The sequence below is a fragment of the Anas platyrhynchos genome, chromosome 7, assembly GCF_047663525.1.
Source record: "Anas platyrhynchos isolate ZD024472 breed Pekin duck chromosome 7, IASCAAS_PekinDuck_T2T, whole genome shotgun sequence".
NCBI classification, from domain to species: Eukaryota; Metazoa; Chordata; class Aves; order Anseriformes; family Anatidae; genus Anas; species Anas platyrhynchos.
In genome coordinates, this window is record NC_092593.1 from 29,252,534 (window position 1) to 29,270,737 (window position 18,204).

At 44.9% G+C, this 18,204-nt stretch overlaps 1 protein-coding gene across 18 annotated transcripts in view; it reads left to right on the forward strand.

The window, feature by feature from the left end:
• HDAC4 (histone deacetylase 4) overlaps window positions 1–18,204 on the forward strand; it is a 233,279-nt gene that overhangs the window by 67,981 nt on the left and 147,094 nt on the right. For all 18 annotated transcript variants that reach the window (XM_027461718.3, XM_027461717.3, XM_072041163.1 and 15 more), the window contains one exon: window positions 12,935–13,006. In XM_027461718.3, coding sequence (XP_027317519.1) covers window positions 12,935–13,006 — 72 coding nt within the window. The remainder of the gene's footprint in view (window positions 1–12,934; window positions 13,007–18,204) is intronic.

Consider the following 18,204-nt stretch of genomic DNA (forward strand, 5'->3'; position numbering starts at 1 on the left):
GACAGATACATCCTCACATGTCTAATTGCCTTTCTCCATCTCCATCCAGCGCTGTCCACAAAGTCCGTGTCTTCATGGCTCCGATGTAAAGATGGTAATTTCCACAGACAGAGCTTACTTGGAGTATTTTAAAGCGAGGCAGTTTTCGGATGAATGCTTCTGATTGCTGTGTTCTTACCTCCCGTTAAAAATAAGCTCTCTTCCTCGGAGCTTTTCTTGGGTCGGGTTGTTTATTTTTAGAGCGAGGAGCCAGCTCGGTTTCGCAGTTCGGAGCATGGTCACTGGGCACAGCTGTTCCCCATCGGGTGCGTTGTGTTTTATTTGTGGTTTACTCGTGTACTTCCAGGGTAATCTCCGAGTTTAACCAACGGCTTTGTTTAAACACCTGCCCTTTGCTGGATGTGCTCTTTGTCATCTCTTTTGTCCAGAATCAGCATATTTGGAAAGGATTTGGCGCTGTGGATGTTGGTAACTTTTGGGGTGCCATGCGGCAGCTTCCCCCAGAGCAGCACCATGAATTGGGTACGTAACCTGCAGAACGGGACCTCCGTCACTGATGGTGCTTGCGGTGTTGTAACTTGTTCCAGAAGATCTCAGTCACTGCTTCCTAATCCTGGAGTATACGGGATAGCAGGTGAAAGTGTGTCACCCTGCTCTGTTCTTCTTAGAAGCAAAAACCCAGAGATTAGCATTAGCTGCTTCTACACATGCTGTTACTTGGCGTGCTCGTGATACTGCAGCTCTTCCTCGCTGGGGTATTCCTGGCAGAGGCTGCTTTGATCTGGTACATGAGTGAACAGAAGTAACTGTCTAAACTTTGTACACTGATTTCCTAAATTTTTAGGTAGACCTTGTGAAGTATGAGCAGCGCAAGCAAGCAAAAGTTGTCCTTTTCCCCTTTTGAGACATGTGAACAGCGTCCTTTCTTGCGTTCACCCTGCTCAGGCTGATTTGCAGTTTTGGCTGCTCGTTTCTGATCCTTCAAATGTTTTGACCAAAAGGGCTTTTTGCTGGTGAGGGCCGGATTTCAATCTGTAGTAACAGGCCTGAATGTGGAGGATGTATCGCATGGGGTAAGATCTCTTGGGAAGGTGGAGTCACAAGAGCAGGTGCCCAGGGACGATGCTGGCCCTTCTTCTGGCACTTAGCATAGTGCAAGCTGAGTCCCTGCCTGCTGCAATTTAAATACAGAGTTAATTACACGTTCTTAGGGTGGAATATTTGATCTGATGGATAAAGGAGGTAACAGGTAGAAGCAAGGAAGGTTTTCCTTTCACTGCTGTGGAGCTAGCCCCAGTGCTGGGTGGGTGGGAAGCAGGCTCATCCCTCTCAGGATGGGTCGTCCTGAATTTCCGTCTTGGATGTGTGTGGAAACAGAAGGAGCTGGGTTAAAACAAAAGGTACTGCCCTCCGTGCTCCAAGCCTGGAGAGCCTTGTGTGCAGCAGTGGAAGGTGGAGAAGCCCCCTCGGGGTCTCTCCAGCTTCAGAAATAGTTGGTCTCCGTCAAGCTGCATGTCAAGTGCCTGGGCTTGCTGGGTTTGTGGTTTTTCTTCTCTGTTTGTTTGTTTTCTGCCTTTGATTAGCAGCTTTCAGACCTCTGAGGGATAGTTTTACTTGTGTGGGGGTCTTCCCCAGTATTTTAGCTCTTGTTTTGTGGAAGAGAGGCTTGATGGAGCACTTGAAAGGTTGCAACTTGAAGCCTCAATTCCTGGGCATGCTGACAGCCACCTGGGACCCAGCAGCTCTATCAAACCGAAGTCCTCTTCTATTCACTGACGGATCTCTTTCCATGTCTCCGTATTTATTTTCCTCAACGAAAAAGTCTATTTTTTTTTTTTTTTTTTTCCCCTCTGCCCTTTCCAATCCTGCCATCCACTCCAGGAGCTGCAGCTCGTAAGGCGAGAGCATCTGGTTAGCAGCACAGTCGTAGCTGGGTCCCGTTGCCAGCAGTGGCCAGGGAGGGGCCCGAGCATCAGTTTCCTTTGCCTCTTTTCTCCCTGCCCTCTGCTCCATCCAGGAATTTTCCCCAGGTTACTCTGCTTTCTGAAAGCCTTTGTGTAATGGGTTGCTGGGTGATTGTTATTGCTTCCCTTTTCTGCTGTGGAAATGATCAGAGCCTTTGGACACACAGTGCCATGGAAAGAGTTTTGTGGATAAGTCCTATGGAGCGTGTGCACTGACAAAACGCAGGGCTGGGACAAGGAAAGCCATGCTGTTCTGTGCGAGTAAAATGCAGTTTGTCCTCTCTTTAAAGAGGCGAGCCTTTTCCCCACTTGGTAGCTCATTAGCTTGAGCACAGTGAATGCAATACAACTCGTTAGTTCACCTCTTTAGGTGAGCAAATTTATGCTGGCCAAAACAGAAATAAGCAGTCACGCGGCTGAGCTGACCTGGGGGATGTGTCTTGGTCTTCCTGGTCCTGTAGTTTGTTTTGGGGACTAGTGGGGATGAAATTGTACTTCGAAACAATTCTGGCGTTGGCCGGAGTGAAATGGTGAGTGTATTTCCCCAGCACCCAGCAATTTCTGTGCTTGTAGGAGCATTCAGCAAGTTGCAAGCTTTCTTTCAGGAGCAGTACGAACACACGACGCTACCCTGGGAGCGTGTGGGTAGGAGCTGGAGCCTCATTCGAGCCCACAGAAGACCCAGGCTATCTTTCAGCTGGATATCTTCCTGACGGTTTATTCAACCGGAGAGAAGGGAAAATTAAGCCGGTTATTCAACCTTCTCTCCTGTCTTTAAAATGTGCTTCGTAGGTCTCCTCCTGCTGACAATTGGAGATAATTTCAAGTTTTTTTTCCCCCTCGCTTCATTTTTGTAACACCAATCAGTTTTTAAAACCTGCTTAAATATTAGTTTTGATGAAGGTGGCATTATATCTGTGCATTTGTAGCTATCAAATGTGAATTCTTATGCTCTGAATAGTCCGTGATTGTGAAATGGCTGGGTGCCAGCGGCACCTCTCCTGCTGAATGCGAAGGAAGTCCTGTGGATTTTGCTTTTTCTAGTGTGCTAAAGTTCATGGCATCTGTCTCAGCAGATTAAGCACCTTGCGTTGATAGCAGGGATCTCCTGCAGGAATATTTATCAGTGATTATGGAATATTGGCTCTGCCTCCTCCTGGTATCTAGAAGAAAGGAAAATTCTATTCACTTTTGGTAAAAAGCTGCATTAAAACTTGAAAACAAAATCAAAAAAAAAACAACAAACCAACACATACAGTTAACAGGGAATGGGAACATTTTGCAGAATGGCCCTCGAAAGAGACGCTTGGTTGAACATAATATTCCCTAGTGAAGTTTAATACTTGGACTGTGCTAATTTCTTGAGGACAGTCACCTTTTCAGATGGATAGCACCCTGCAGATGGTGGCAGATTGTACCCTCCTCCACTCTTGCCAGGCGTGTGTGCTCGCTGACAGAATAAAAGCAGTAGGGATGAAGCTATCCATAAGAGCTGATGAATCTCTTGCCTTTAAAATTGAAGTGCTTCGTGCCAGGGAAAATATCTATGAATATATTTATAGTAATAAACAGCGTAGTCTCAGCTCCTTCGTTGCAAGCAGGGAAATTGCTGTTCCACCAAGTCTGTGAAAGTGAAATCTACTTTTAGATACTTTGAAACGGTAGTCTTTTTTTTTTTTTTTCCCCTTCTCTCTGGGATTTAAAAATATCCGACGTGCAAATTTTAGAAATCTGTATGTTAACTGACATTAAGATACTCTATCTGGACTGTCTCAAGCTGGTAGGGAACAGTATGGCATATTCAGGAGCAGGTGTATTGGGACGATTTTCCTGATGTCTGGAGTTAGTAGTTGACTTCCTATCAGATTGGGATGGGGAAATGGGGCGGTGCTGTGCCAAGGTACCAGATGAGGTGCTGCTCGCAGAGCCAGGACGTTGTGGGATCCTGCAGACCCCACCTGGAGGACAGGGCCACAGCCACGTGTGTTCCAGTTTTATTGTCCATGCCATGCAGCCGGAGTGCGGTGGAAATCCTGAGCTCCTGCCAAGCAGGTGAGGGCATTGGATGGACACCACCACCGAAGACCTTCTGATGCTGGCCATGGGGAGAGGCCGTGGGACATGGTTGGGTGAGATAAGCCTAAAATAGAGCTGAAATCTCTGACGTTGTGTTTTCCTGGTATCGTGTGCTTGGCAGTGAGTGTGAGTATGAAATACAGCATCAGCCTTTTCTGCCTGTAACCGAAGAACTGAGCCGGCAGATGTTCAGGTTGGCTGCCTGCAGGAGGAGATTGAGATTGGGAGTTCCAGCATCTTCTGTGCTCGTCCCTCACGAAGTCAGAAGTGCCTTTGTGAACAGCTGAGAGGCAGCTTTATGGTAGGCTACGTGACCTAGGTGAATGCTTGGTGTTGAACAGGAGCTGGTTGTCTTCTTTCTTGGTCTTCTGTCTTGCGTTTTGGCCTGTAAGACCAAGTGATCGCGCAGCCTACCGATGTGAGACAAGTAGGCCTGGTCACTTCTAGTGCGAGGGTCTGCTGGGTCTTGTCCAAAGCTGGACTTTGTGGTTAATCACTGTGCACTGATTGGTTTTGAAATACATTACAGAACAAGGGAATGAAAAAACAACATTAAATATGGATATTTTTTGCTTCAAAGGAAAAGTACGTATCAAAACTGTAAATGCTGTTTTGCATGGTAATTCTTTCATTGGTAGTTTTTCTTTGCCTGATGCTGCATTTACTTAGGTGTTGGGGAGGTGGGTGTCTGACATTTCCTCCCCAAAAGAGGAAGCAGGCCTACTGTAATGGCTTGATGTTCCTTTTCTCTGCAGTCATGCCATGTCATTTTATTAAGCTTTGTCCCCTCGACCTAATGGATAGGTTTCCACAGACCTTAGATCACTCGCGTTGACATGTAAAGAACAGTTTTATTACAGCTGATTTCCAAAACTGCATTTCTTTCAAATTCTGAGCAGATCGAGCCATCAGAGACTGAAGGTTGTCATGTTTTGTAGGAGTTGTTATCCTCCCACTGCAAGGGATTAAGGTAAATAACGGTGTGGGAAGGAGAACGCAACACTTGTACAATTTGGTGTCTGAAAAGTAGCGTATTGTCATTTGGATATTGATCTGTAAACACCTTGAGGACCACAGCATTTCCTGTTCTGTCACATCTACGCTGTTTGGCTTCTAGGATGACTTCTGAGTAATATTTTCAGGGCTGTTTTTCTTGCTAGCTGTTTCCGAGTGTTACTTTTACTTTGGTGCTAACTGAAGTGCGATCTGTTGGATTTCTCCGTGCTGGGTTCTGGGGAGGAAAGCAGCGCAAAGCTGTTGCAGACGCTACGCCTGAGTGTCTTCTGCCTCTTGTGAAATATTCATGTGGATTATAATGCAAAAGAAGGCTTATAAAACCCATCGTAATTCTCGCTTGCGAGGTGCTGAGTGCTGCGGCCTACTGCTGGCTTCAGCGGAGCACCGCGCATCCTCCACGCGGCGTGGGGACGTGTTGATGTCCCTGGGGCCCTCAGGGACACGAGGGCTGTGATCCCATGTGTGTCAGCCCCCTCTATAACAGAGATGGACACCCGCCTGACCTAGTTTCTACGGCGTCAAAAGAGAGAAGAAGGAATTATGGCAAATTAAATATATACAAGACCTTGCTGATGGTGTTCATGCGTGATGCCACTCGCTGGCAGTGAAAGGTGGGTGACTTGAGCATTAGATCTTACAAAAATAGCAGTAAAACAAAAACAACCCCGCAAACAGCATTGGTTTGGCTTTCATCTACACAGGTAACTTCTTGATTATGGTTGCAGGCCACACGCTAACATATTTAGAGCCCAGCTCTAATATACTTTTATTGTTTCCTCCACGCTGGTTCCTTGTTCTTCTTGGAGGTATCTGCAGCATTTTATTTTTACCATCCACCCTTAAAGTATGAGTAAATAGTGCTTAAATACTACATTTATTTTTGTTCAATTCTGGTTTGTTCAATGCTGTTGCGATGCACCGGATTTTTATAGTAGTCGCAGTCAATTCCAATTGAAACCATAATTGGTATTTCTACTTGATAGCTGCTGTAAATCTCAAAGAAGGGAAGAGAAGGATGCTCTCATTTTGTTAGGCTGCTTCTCTTTCGGATGCATAGTGCATCTTCCAGCTCTCTGGGCTAATTAAAATGCCATTACAGTACATGTGGTGCTACAATACAGTCTAGGGAGATTTCCAAAAATAGATTCTTGAGTGCAGACAAATTAGAGAGGAAATATGCACTGAGCATTTTCTCATAGGTTTAAAGAGAAATAATCCATTTGCTGCCTTAATTGCTTTCTTGTAAATGTTGAAGACTTTTTTTTTCTCTGTAAATTTCGAATGAGTAGACAAATAAATAATACATCCATGATAATTACTATTCTCATTACTAATATTTTAACTTGTTGTTCTACACAGCAGCCGTTAATATGCAAGTCAGGATCTATCTTCTAGTGGACTGTGCTTAGTGGTCAGGGAGAGAGACTTTTATTCCTAAGCGATCCCGTTTTACCCACCTGGTGTCCCAAGGCTACCAGGTTAGTGCACGGGCTGTTTTCAGAAATAGCAACGTACCTGACCAGAACCAACAAAACCTTCCAAGAAGTAACGTAGATAAACGCTGTTTGCACAGCGTGCAGCAGAACAACCCCCGAACCTGCGTGCAACATGCAGAAACGTTTTCTCATGTGGCTGTGGTCCACGTCCACCGATAGCAGGAAGAAACTAGATGTTCTGAGGCCTGGAACGGGTCCATAAAACAGCCGTGGGCTGGCACGTGTCACTGAGACAGCACATAACTCACCGAGCAGTGCCAGGCAGAGCGGGGAGCTCACACTTCCATGGGATGTACCTCACCATGACCTGCGGGCAGCAGCCTGCTTACAGGGGCTGAGGTTTGCTTGCAGACCACCCGTCGGCCTTAACTGGGGCAGGGGGAGCTGGGGGCAGGTGTAAGGATGGCTGTGAGGCCGATCGCAGGTCTCCAAGAGTTTCAGTGAGATGCGGTGTTGTTGTGTTTCGGTGTCTTCCAGTTGTACCTTGAAGGAAACGGGAAGGTGGGATAGTTTTGGGGTTGGAGAGAAGGGGAATGGGTCTCTGCCTTGTCTTCCTGAGACAAATTCATGATTGTTTTGCTGGAAAGCAGTTGAGAGGGCAAGGTAGTTGTTTGCTTGATGACAAATACAAATTCAGGCATCATTGATCCAGAAACATCCCCTTTCTCTGCACGGTCCTTAGCAAAAGTTTAATTTTAAATATGGATGCATGTGCTCAAAAGGATGTGGTTGGGATATCCTCTTAGATGCCAAGTGGTGGCTCTTTATCCTGAGCTTACTATCTTCCTTCTTGTTTTGCCTGAGGCTTTCTATTGATCAGGCACAGAGAAATTCGAGCTTCTTTCTGTCTTGTCTTGGAAGGCATGGAGGTGAGCTTTTGACCTATATCCACACGGGGAAAAAATTAGTCAACATTTGGTAACTGCCTCATGAGGTGTTTAATGCAAAGGAGCAATAATCAAAAAGCTGGGGGTGTAGGGGTAGGACAAGAGCATTGGATTTGAACTAAAAGAGGGGAGGTTTAGAGGGAGGAAATTCTTCCCTCAGAGGGCGGTGAGGCCCTACCTGAGGAGCTGTGGGTGCCCCATCCCTGGCAGTGCCCAAGGCCAGGCTGGATGGGGCTGGGGGCAGCTTGGGCTGGTGGGAGGGGGCCCTCACCATGGCAGGGGCTGCATTATGTGTTTTTTAAGGCTTTCCAACCCAAACCATTCAGTGATACATGAACAAGTCTTGGGGCTAATATATTGTCTTTCCTCAAATGCAAACAGGCTAATGTAAAAATTACCAAGTTCTGCAGACTGCTCATCTCATTTTCTGAAGTCTTTTCTCAGAGGTTTCTCCTTGATTGCCTGCAATTCATCTTCTCGTGTTGAATCTAAAACCAAGGGCAGCGCTTTGGCCAAGGAGGCTGTCACATCCCTGAGTAATTACCTCCCGTGTCTTGCATATGTGCCTGCTAATGCATCCTGGAATGAACTTGTCTTCTGCAGCAGTGCCAAACGGTGGATTGCAAAGTGCTTCGGCTTCCCTTTTCTTCTTGCTTTGCTGGGTATTTCTGTCTTGTGATTGTACTTTTAGCTATCGTTACTGTTATTATTTAGGCAGGAGGGATCTACTCATTTGTGATTGACCTTTGTGTCCATTTGCCAACCTGTCACTGAATTCCGCTTCTCTTGCTCCAGAGTGTGACCTCTCTGGTGTGGGGTCACAGCTGAGGATTAAATGATATTTAAAGCTTTATCAGTAAATTGTGAGCTCCTGCAGTATGCTGGGTATAATGGATCTAAAAGCAGGTGGTGACTGAGTGGGCTTTTTAACCAGGTGTGTGCTTGGTGTAGGGTGGTTCATGCAGACCTGACTTTCTTACTATGTGCCCCTTGAAACCTTTCAATGTTTTTTTTTTTTGTTTTTTTTTTTGTTTTTTTTTTTTTAAATTATAATTAAATAATTAAAAACAACAATAATTAAAAAAAATAAATAAAAATCCAACACTTTGCTGGGCAGATATATTGCCAAAGAAACAAATCGGTTGCTTGCCTTCAATTTCACCTTCATCCATCCACATTGCTTTTCCTGTTACCTTATTTCTGTGCTGTGTCTTAGATCCTTCCTTTATTTCTGCAGGAAAGAAATAATGCCCATTCACTGCACCTCCTCCTCCTGCCTTTCTCCCCTTCTTCCCTTCAAGTTTTACTTTGTGTGGCTCTTCAGGACCCCATGCTCTGTGTGTCCTGTCAAGTCAACTGTTGGCTGTTCATCGCTTTGCTTGGGGAGTTCAAGTAGACTGGGGCGATTTGCATCAGGTCTAAAGATCTGAATATGTGAAAAACCATTTAAATCACCTCTTTTCTAGTTCTGCTCTGCTTTTTAAAACTCATCAGAGTTAATTATGGGAAGGCTGCTTACAGTTTTCTGTTGGAAACAAGCTAAGAGCTCGCTGAATGCTTCAGCCTTCTGTTTCGTTCATTATCTGTCCTTATTTTTTTCGAAAGGGGGAGGAGGGAGGACTAAAGCTGTACTTCGCTGCCCTTGTCTAATTTGGTTTTGCCTCGGTGGTTGTTCTAGTTCATTTTGCTTCTTCATCTTTTCTGTATTTTTTTATCCTCGCGTGTTTCTCTGTTACCGAAGCCATCTTGTCTTTGTTTCGCTATTTCCAACATGTTTAAATCCTGCAAGCCCAGCTACCACATAAAGTATCCTTGGATATATTTTTAAAGTAACTTAAACAACTCTTCGGAGCACTTTGGTACGGACGGGGATAAAAATAAAATGTTCAAGTTCCCACCAATGAATAATAGCTTCATCTCATTAATTAATGAGTAGAAATACCCATCTGAAAATGAAGCTACACTATGTGTTCCCTAACTGGAGCCATAAATCAGACCCGCTGGTGCATGCCTCCTTTCCAGACCCGACGGGCTCTGCAGTTTGTCTCCTCCTTGCGTGCTTCGCTGCAGCCTCCTTGCCTGCCTCTGCAAGCTGCCCTCATCCATACCCAATGGACGTGGATTCATCTACCGCCAATATTTTTAGTATCTGAGGAAACATTTATCCAGGGGAGAGCAGGAAAGTATTTTGTAGGTGATCTGCTTTGCCTCGGTACTGTTCCGACCCGGGCTGGTGGCAGGAGAAATGCCAAGCAGTGCCTGCACAACTTGACCTCGTCGCGCATTCTCCGCAGCAGTAAGACAAGCTGCTTTCCCTCCCTGCCCAGGTTTCCAGGATTGCAGAAGCGCCCTGTGATCCCTTCTAGGCAATAACAAGGACAAAACTGTAGATCTGTGTGTGGCACGGATATTTTTAGCATCTTCTGTGTGTGTTTTTTTTTAGTTCTGTAATTGCCAAAGCTGTCTCTATAAATGCATGGTGAAGCTTCTAGAGGGTTGGAGCTGAGTGCTTTGTAAAGGAAGGAGGTGGGGGTAAAACTTTTATTTCTGCAATGGAAACTGATTGTAATCATTTTGGCATTTGCAGACCCAGACCAGTTTTTATCTTACTGTTTGTTTTTGTTTTTTTTTAAATACATGCTGGCATAAAACATCGTGTGTTTCTCTTGTTGCACAAAGGTCAGTTATACAGCAACTGATTTAGGAGAGAGGCTTCAGTAATGGGGGTAAGATGAAAACACAGTATAGCAGTAGCTGCAAACACGCTTTTCTTGAGGCTTAGGCACCCCCAGGTGACCGGTTTGTCTCCAATGTGATGATACACCAGGATCTGTGGAGCTCTGTGGTTGAACATGTAAAACAAAATATTTTTTTTCCTATTTTGAAGTTACGTGGAGCACAGTCACACCTTAGGACCCGCCCCCCCCAAGTCAGTTCTCATTTAAAAAAAAAAATAAAAAATTGAGAATTTAAGAATTTAAATTTATTTTTGAGAATTCAAGACCATTTTAAGTGCAACTATGGTTTTAAAATCTTCCTTCAGACCTATATGAGGCACTCTTCTATTTCTGGGAAATCTTAAGATTTTTTTTGGTTGTTTTGGTTTGTGTTTTTTTTTGGTCAGCATTGTGCCAGCAGTAGATATGACGTTTTGTTAAAGGCAGGGTTATTTTTCTGAACAAATTGATCACCTGGTGTCTTGAAATTAAATTACTTGCTTGGTTTTGTAGCACCTTCATGTAGCTGTAGGAAGCTGAGGAGGCAATAGGAGCCTCTATCTGCTCTGAGGTGAGGTTTGTGTTCTGTTCTTTGAGGCTTTGGTTTTGGGCTCAGGTTTATGGGCATCGTATGGACAGTCAGCTACCGGCTGAGCTCAGTGTGCATGCTGCAGGGTTTTGATCCTGAGACACTTGGCAGCTGCTGTGGTCCTGAGCGGAAGTTGGGTTGCAGAACGTAGGCTTCTCTTGAACGTGTGCTATTTCTACAGCGAGGCACAGCATCTGTATAAAACGAGACTGAAGTATCTCCAGAGTGCTGGCTTCTTCACTGCTGTTGTGCCTTGTAGTGAGAGTGTGCACTAACAGGGAGTAATAATGGAGCAAAATGTGGATTTGTTTGCAAGCACTTCAATATAAACATAAAAACAACCCTCCTAGATTGCTAGAAAGCAGGTAAGCCAGCCTTCACCTCCCCAGGGTGACCAGCTCGTGCTGGCAGCGGGGTGTTGCTGTGTTGACACTGCCGGCTGTGTGCTCTTGGCGTGCTCTGGGTGTGAGCTTGCTCATCCCTCAAGAGGGGGTAAGCGATGTGCCAGCTAGAGTGTTTAAACCTCATTTTAACCTCTCTTATCCATACTTGTAGCCTAGGAGAAGAGGTGTTTTCTGCAAAGATCTCCTGACAAACTGCCTCTTTCTTTTTTTCTTACGAGCAGAGACTTTTTATCAGTTAATGCAGCAAATAGAGAACCTCGGTCTTGCCTGGTTTGGTTTTGCTTGAGTGTTTAGACTTAGCACAAAATCCTCCGCACCCAGGACAAGGCACAGGCTCCTGGGGCTGCGCTCACCCTGTGTGCTCCCTCTTCTTGGATGTGTGCCCTGGCTGAGCCGCAGCCTCTTTTTCTGTAGCCCCTATTTTTCTGCTCTCTGTTTGCAGTCTTTGATCTGCAGTGACTACTGGGTTGTGAATTCAGGGATATCGATGGCTGAATGTTGCTTAAAGCAGGGGTGTTTGGCTCTAGCAGGAACAATCCGAAAGCAAACAATGTATAATGTCAACAACCTGTTTCATCTGCAGGACAATAATTAACTTGCTTGAGAAGGAAAACTCAGCATGGTTGTCGTTCAGTTTATTGACGTACTGCCTGAGGCTGCACTGATGCTTGCATATGGTCAGTGGAGGCAAAGCCATGCACGTGATGGAGAAGACCCAACCATGCTTTCTTTGCAGGGACCTGAAATGGAGAAAACAGGGAGAAGAAAAGTGTGATTTATTTTTTTTTAAACATTCCACTGACTTTGTACCACTTTTATAGTACTGAACTGTCCTTTGCTTTGACTGAGAGATGGGATGGATTCTTTGATGTCTCCAGACAGGGTTTGGCTTGATTGTATCTGTGCTGCAGCGCAGAACACAGCAGCACTTGAGAGAAGAAGTGAGACAGAACTGCCAAAGGTGTGGGTATTTACAGTGGAACAAATGGGTTTGAGATGAAGTTTTCTGTAGTCAAGTCTTCATAACCTAAGTACGGAAAACATACCATAGTGAGATGTCACTCACTTGAATTTAGTATTATTTTTGCTTCAGCTTTTATTGGGGGAAAGGATGGGAGGGAAATGGATGACTAGAAAATCTGGTCTGGCAGTCTACAACAGTAGGTATCATGTTCTTCTGTTTTAACTCTACTTGAATGCAAGATATAATCTTTGAAATATTTTAAATAGAGAACTGCTTCAGCAAGATGGATTTCTGCATATCATTTACAAAGTATGTTTTTAATGCCTTTCTGAAATCCAAACTTATGCAAAATGGGGCTTGTTATGCATGTCTATGCATTTTAATCTCCTGCAGTGATTTGTCAGTTTTCCTTAGCGTTGCCTTGGCATATTACAGCCATTCTTCAACTTCGCTTCACAGGGATGTGTTTCTGCCTTAGCTCTGCTCAGTTCTTCTGAAGAAGGAATGAATTGCTGTTTAGGTATTGTATGGTACGGTTTATAAGCTGATGTGCCTATTTTCTTGGATTGGGATCAGTACCAGTTGGATTTAAAGACCAGGAAAACCCGAGCACAATTTGGGCTACAGTATCTTTTATTTTCTGCTTTAGAGTAAGCAGCTGCTGTCCTGTTAATGTTCTTGTTTCTATTGATTTGTGCTACTTGTGTGTTTCTGGTTTGCATTGATAATTGGTTAGTGATTTTTTTTTTTTCTGCTTGGAATGCCTAAAATAGCTCAGCTAACCAAAGAGTTGATGTGATATTTTTTTTTCCCTTTCCAGATGGGCTTTCTGGCAGAGACCAGCCAGTAGAGCTGTTGAATCCACCTAGAGTGAACCACATGCCTAGCTCTGGTAAGAAGAAACTTTTATTAAATGTTGTTCCTATTCTGGGAATGCAGTAAAATATTCTGCAGATCTATCTTACAAGTGGGAGAGCAGAATGCAAATGCAAAATGCTGGAACAAAGTGTGTCAGAACTTGCACACATCTACTTTCCCAGGCTGGGCGAGTGGGATTTGGGAGTGGAGGGAGAATAGAGCACAGCAGTCTTGGGAGGCTTAAATATCTCAGCCCCCACCCTTGGCAGGGGGCTAAACAGAGGCTAGCCTGGTTGGAGCTGCTTGTTTTTGCTTAGAAAGGAGAGGACAGCAGAACAAAACAGCACCTTACGAGTGTTTTCACAGCCTAAAAGGAGAACTGCGAAACAAAGTCGTTTTTTTGAGTTGCTGCTCTTATTAAGGAAAAATCTCCTTGTGTTGAAATGAGCAAAAAGTCAGAGCCAAACACAGGCTGATCAAAGCATATTATGCTGGGCTCTTGGCTATTTGCTGTTCTTCCCTCTCCTAATGATCCCGCTATGCTGTGTCCTGCGTCTTGTCCTTCTGGTATGAAGCAAGCAAAGCAGCCAGCGTTCGTCCTGGAGGCTGGCTGCTTCTCGTGGGGCAGAGGAGGGAAATCTTTTGGCTCACAGTTACAGCACTTCAAACAATGGAAACAACGGTTTGCATCAAAATACACGAAAAGCTGTGGAAAGCAGTCTGCTGCTTTCTTTTGTATTTCCACCTTCTCTCTTCCAGAAGTGTTTTGTTTCCAGGTGCAAACAGAGATATTTGTACTAGGCACGATTTGATACGTGAAACATTATCTACTTTCCAGGTAGGAGCTCAAGTTTTCCAAAAGCCCAGCTTTCTCTGCTCGGTTGCCTTCCAAAATGCCTTTAGGTCCTTTTATATTAAGGAAGAGATCTTGCAGAAGATCTAAGTGCTGCTGGTAATGCAAGTTGGAAAAATGTAAACGAAGCTTATTCAAAGCAACTTCAGTAGATTGGGGAGGGGAGAAATGGGCTGTGACCTAACCTACATTTTTGTAGACTTATATGTGTATCTGGAGAAGGAAACTTGTAAAGAGTTAAGAGCTATTGTGCTGGAAAAAGGAAGAGATCATCATTACCAGGTACGAGTGCTTGGCTTCAGATTCTGAGAAATCTCTCTTCACTCCATGCGCTCCAAAACTTGTCTGTCAAGTAAGGGAGGTTATATTTTTCCTAACCCAGAGAGAGATTCTCATTTTAAGACTTCCCTGGTAACGTGGGTCAACTTAAAGGTTTTCCTGCACCTTTTATATCCATGTGCTAGATTGAATGTTGTGGGCCTGCTCAGGTGCGTGAGAGGAATCCCCTGCCTCTCTTCTGCGAGTAGGTCAATGGCCAGTAGCATGAATGTGGGATGGGTTTTAGACTTGGTTTCATTGTTTCATTGTTGCTTGTAGTGTTTTGTGTTTTCTGTAACAATATTTCAGGAAAAAGGCTGTGCACTGTGTTTATGTGGGGCAGCAGGGAGGCCTCTGCGTTCTGTGTGAGAGCAGAGCCAGCTCCAGACTGCGGGGTTTGTGAAGGAGGGCAGGAGAGAGGCCCCCGGTGGAGCAGGCTGTCCCCCTGCAGCCCATGGGTCCCACATGGAGCAGATCTCCACGCTGCAGCCCCCCCATGGGTGGAGGAGCCCCCGGTGGGGCAGGGGGATGTGGCCTGGAGGAGGCTGCATCCCACGGAGAGCCCCCACAGGAGCAGGCCCCGGGCCGGAGCTGCAGCCTGGCTCTGTCCCTGACGGGAGCTGCCAACGTATCTCCCTGTCCGTGCGTCAACCCTTCAGCCCTCTTCCATCATGTTTTCTCCCCTGGTCCTTTGAGGAGGGGAGTGAGAGAGTGGTGTGGTGGAGCTCAGCTGCCCATCAGTGTGAGACCACCGCAGGCTGATGCTGGTTAGCAGCCTGGGCAGCCTGATGCCAGAGTTCGTTGTGCCCTGACTCAGTTTCCCCCAGATGATAGGAGGTTGCTTTAAGGTGCTGCGAACTCTTCAGGATTTACGGAATCCTCACCTCTTGGGCTACATTTTGAGTATGTTCAATAGCTCAGCGGTATGCCTGCTGAAAAACAAACAGCTAGACATCAAAGGAGAGCTGTGCTTGTGCTGAGCGGGCATAACGTGAGATAGGCAGTGATGTCTCTTGGTCAGATGACTTCTAGCAGCATTTGAGCCATGGGGATTCCTGTCTCATGCTGGAAAACTCAGGCCAGGCTGGATATGTGTGTGGTGGGCGAAGGGTAGGAGAGACTTCTGGGGTTAGGGGAGCGAAAAAGTGACCTTGGACAAGAAGCAGCATTAGCTCTGGGCAGCAGTCACCCCATTGCTACTCACTTGGGATCCTGCACTTACTCAATTTGGCTGAACTGTGGAGGTGTCTTTTCAGCCTTGCAGCACGTACCTGAGCTAGAAATGTGTATCTTACATATTTTTATCGTCAGAATGGTAATTAAAAGGTGTTTGGCAAAAAGCAGAAAGATGTTTTGGCATGTTTGTAAGTGCAAGCAAATACTACTCACCTTGTAAGTGGCTTATCAGCTGGCGTATAAGTGCCTTTACCTATCTGCCTTGATATATATAGCCTGCCTATAATACTGTGTATCTTGATGAGCTTTAAAAAAAGGATTGTTGAAAGTTTCAGTCAGGCTGATGGACTTGGGCAAACCATTGTTGTGTCTATTTTTTATCATTATTACCTATAGGAAGTTTGCTGCAAATTCTTCTAAGAGAAGAAATACCAAGTATTGCTCTGGAAAAACAAGTTATGTATGGGTTTGTGGGGTGTTGCTCCAAGTCTCAGGCATGGCTGAAACAAATGTGTTGAAAAACAGCTTAAGGAAAACGAAAATGCTCAGTCATGTCTGGGGGTATTCCGCTTAAAACCTTAGCCCATCGTGGTCATGGTAAAGCGACTGAATTGTTGCCCTCATGATGAATGAATTCATTGCTGTGTGGCAGTAGACAGTGAGCAGCCTTTATCCCTGGAGTTGCATTTATACTTGAGATAAAATCATTGCATTGTGTTTGTAGGAAGCTGAAATGTTTTTCTCTTTGCCACAAACCAAGCAAAGTTTGATCCATGATAGTTGTTCTTTTCTGATGTAGAAGGGTGGCAAAGAGATGTAAAATACCCGAGGCCTATGCATGCTCTGTCCTGTGGCAGCATCTCAAGTATGGAATTCAAATGTGTAGAGCATTTCTAAGAAACCATTTTCAGAGTGAATGGAGTAGAATGGCATTCAGTCAGCAGCAAGGTGTGTTTTTAAGAAGATGAATTTTCTCCTTTTTGCATAAAGTAAGGATTAATTTGAAGAAAAGAAACATTTTCCCCTTTCAGAAATGTATCATCTATAATTGGTGCTTCTGAATTTTACTTGCTTGTAAAAGGAAAACAAGACAACCCCCCTACAACCCACATCTCGCTTGGGAATATTATCATCTGTTCGATAAAACCTGTTCATGCTGCTTTCTCTTTTTGCAGCACCAGAATATTACTGCGCCTCTAGCCTGGGGTAGAAAAGGGGATAAATTGTCGAAGTTATTGTGCAGTGTTGCTTTTCCTGAATGTCTACTTGCAGAATTCAGAGATCTTCAGAGGAAGGACCTCACAGATGCAGCGTCTGTGGTCAGCAGAAGATGCATGAGCATGCAGGTGGCCACTGCCTGTTTGGGATCAGTTGCAGTGGACCACTTCCAAAAGTGTGAAGAATTTGTCCTGCAAATGAGCAGACTAGTTTTAAGTATTTTGTGTGTTTTAGGGTATTTTTCGTCTTTTTAGCAGTGAATTTACACAGCCTGCAGCCAAGGAGACTGATCTATTTGGAAGGAAGGAGAGATAGAGTTCTCTTGTCCTCTTACATTTTTTTTTCTTCTGTGCTTTTAAAACGAGATGCCTTTTCCTTAGGGCAAAGCTGGGGAGCCAGTCTTAAAGACCTCAATTGTACAAATAGCTAGATATGTTGTAGATAGTCTGCTTAAAAACATCACTTACGTACTGTTGAAACCATCTTCCAGATTTGATCAAATAGGTCTTTGTTAAGAATGCCTTCAGTATTAGAATGAGTTTCGTTTCTTTACAAGGCTGTACTTACGGTACTTTGGATAAACTGAAAAGACTTACTGGAGGTAGTTTCCTTGTCAGTATAAACTTTGCAGTTGCTCATTGCATTGCAAGTGAATACAATCCTAAGTAATTTCTTTAGTATATGAAGAGCTTGGTATCTGTGACACATGAAAAAAATGTTAGATAGAAATATGATGTAAACCAGTTCTCTTTAAACTTAAAAGCTTTGCTTTAAGTAGTGAAACTGCAAATTGGGACTAAGTCTGAGCTGACCAGCTGCTTTTCCCCATTATGCTGGTCATGGTGTAAGGTGACATTCTGGGGTTACCTGTGGGTGTAAAGCACTTAACAGCACGTTTATTGAATTAGGAAAGAATTTCCCCTTCCCCTGGCATTCCCATTGGCTTTTCAAGGTTGCTTCCCCAAGCTATGGTAGAAGCAATAGTGATAATCACAGCACTTTTTGCTGTGGTTCAGTGCAGCTGACGAGTAATTTGCATCGTGGCATTCATTGCAGAGCACAGATGCTGCATGGTGGAGGAAAAGCAGCCAGGCTTGCTGCCCCTTAGGTGAAGCCTTCTCTCTGGGAGTGCTTGCAGATCAGGTGGAAAGCTGCTGCAGGGCTTCTTGAGGTGGCTCTCCAGCTGTCGTCTGCAAACCCCTGGTGGTCTGGGAGGCCATCGTGCATGCTAGGGAGAGAACTGTGGTGGTCTTCTGACAGGTTTTTGCAGCTTGATTGATAGTAGTCTCCTGTGAAGTGTTAGGAGCCCTTCCTAACTCCCTAGGAGTCTCAATTCCACGTCGATTTGAAAAAAGGCAGATGTGGGTATGAATGAATGGTCTGCAAGAGCCTCTGGACTAATACTGTGACGTGCTTTTACAGGCTTTTGAAATCAAAGACTAATCCTGGCTTCGAAGAGGAAGGAGTGGGTAGTCCAGTTGGCCTAGCAGAGCAGAATGCCGTGTCTTTGTTAATTTATCCCTTCAAAGGAAGGGGATGCCCTCTCCCTGCACTGGATTTTCAGATACTTGCTTAGTTTCTATAGCGTGGCTGCTTCAAAAGCCCCTTCACAGAGGTACCAAATCAGCGTGGCGCAGTGGGGCTTTGAAGCGGGTTCAGATTGCTGG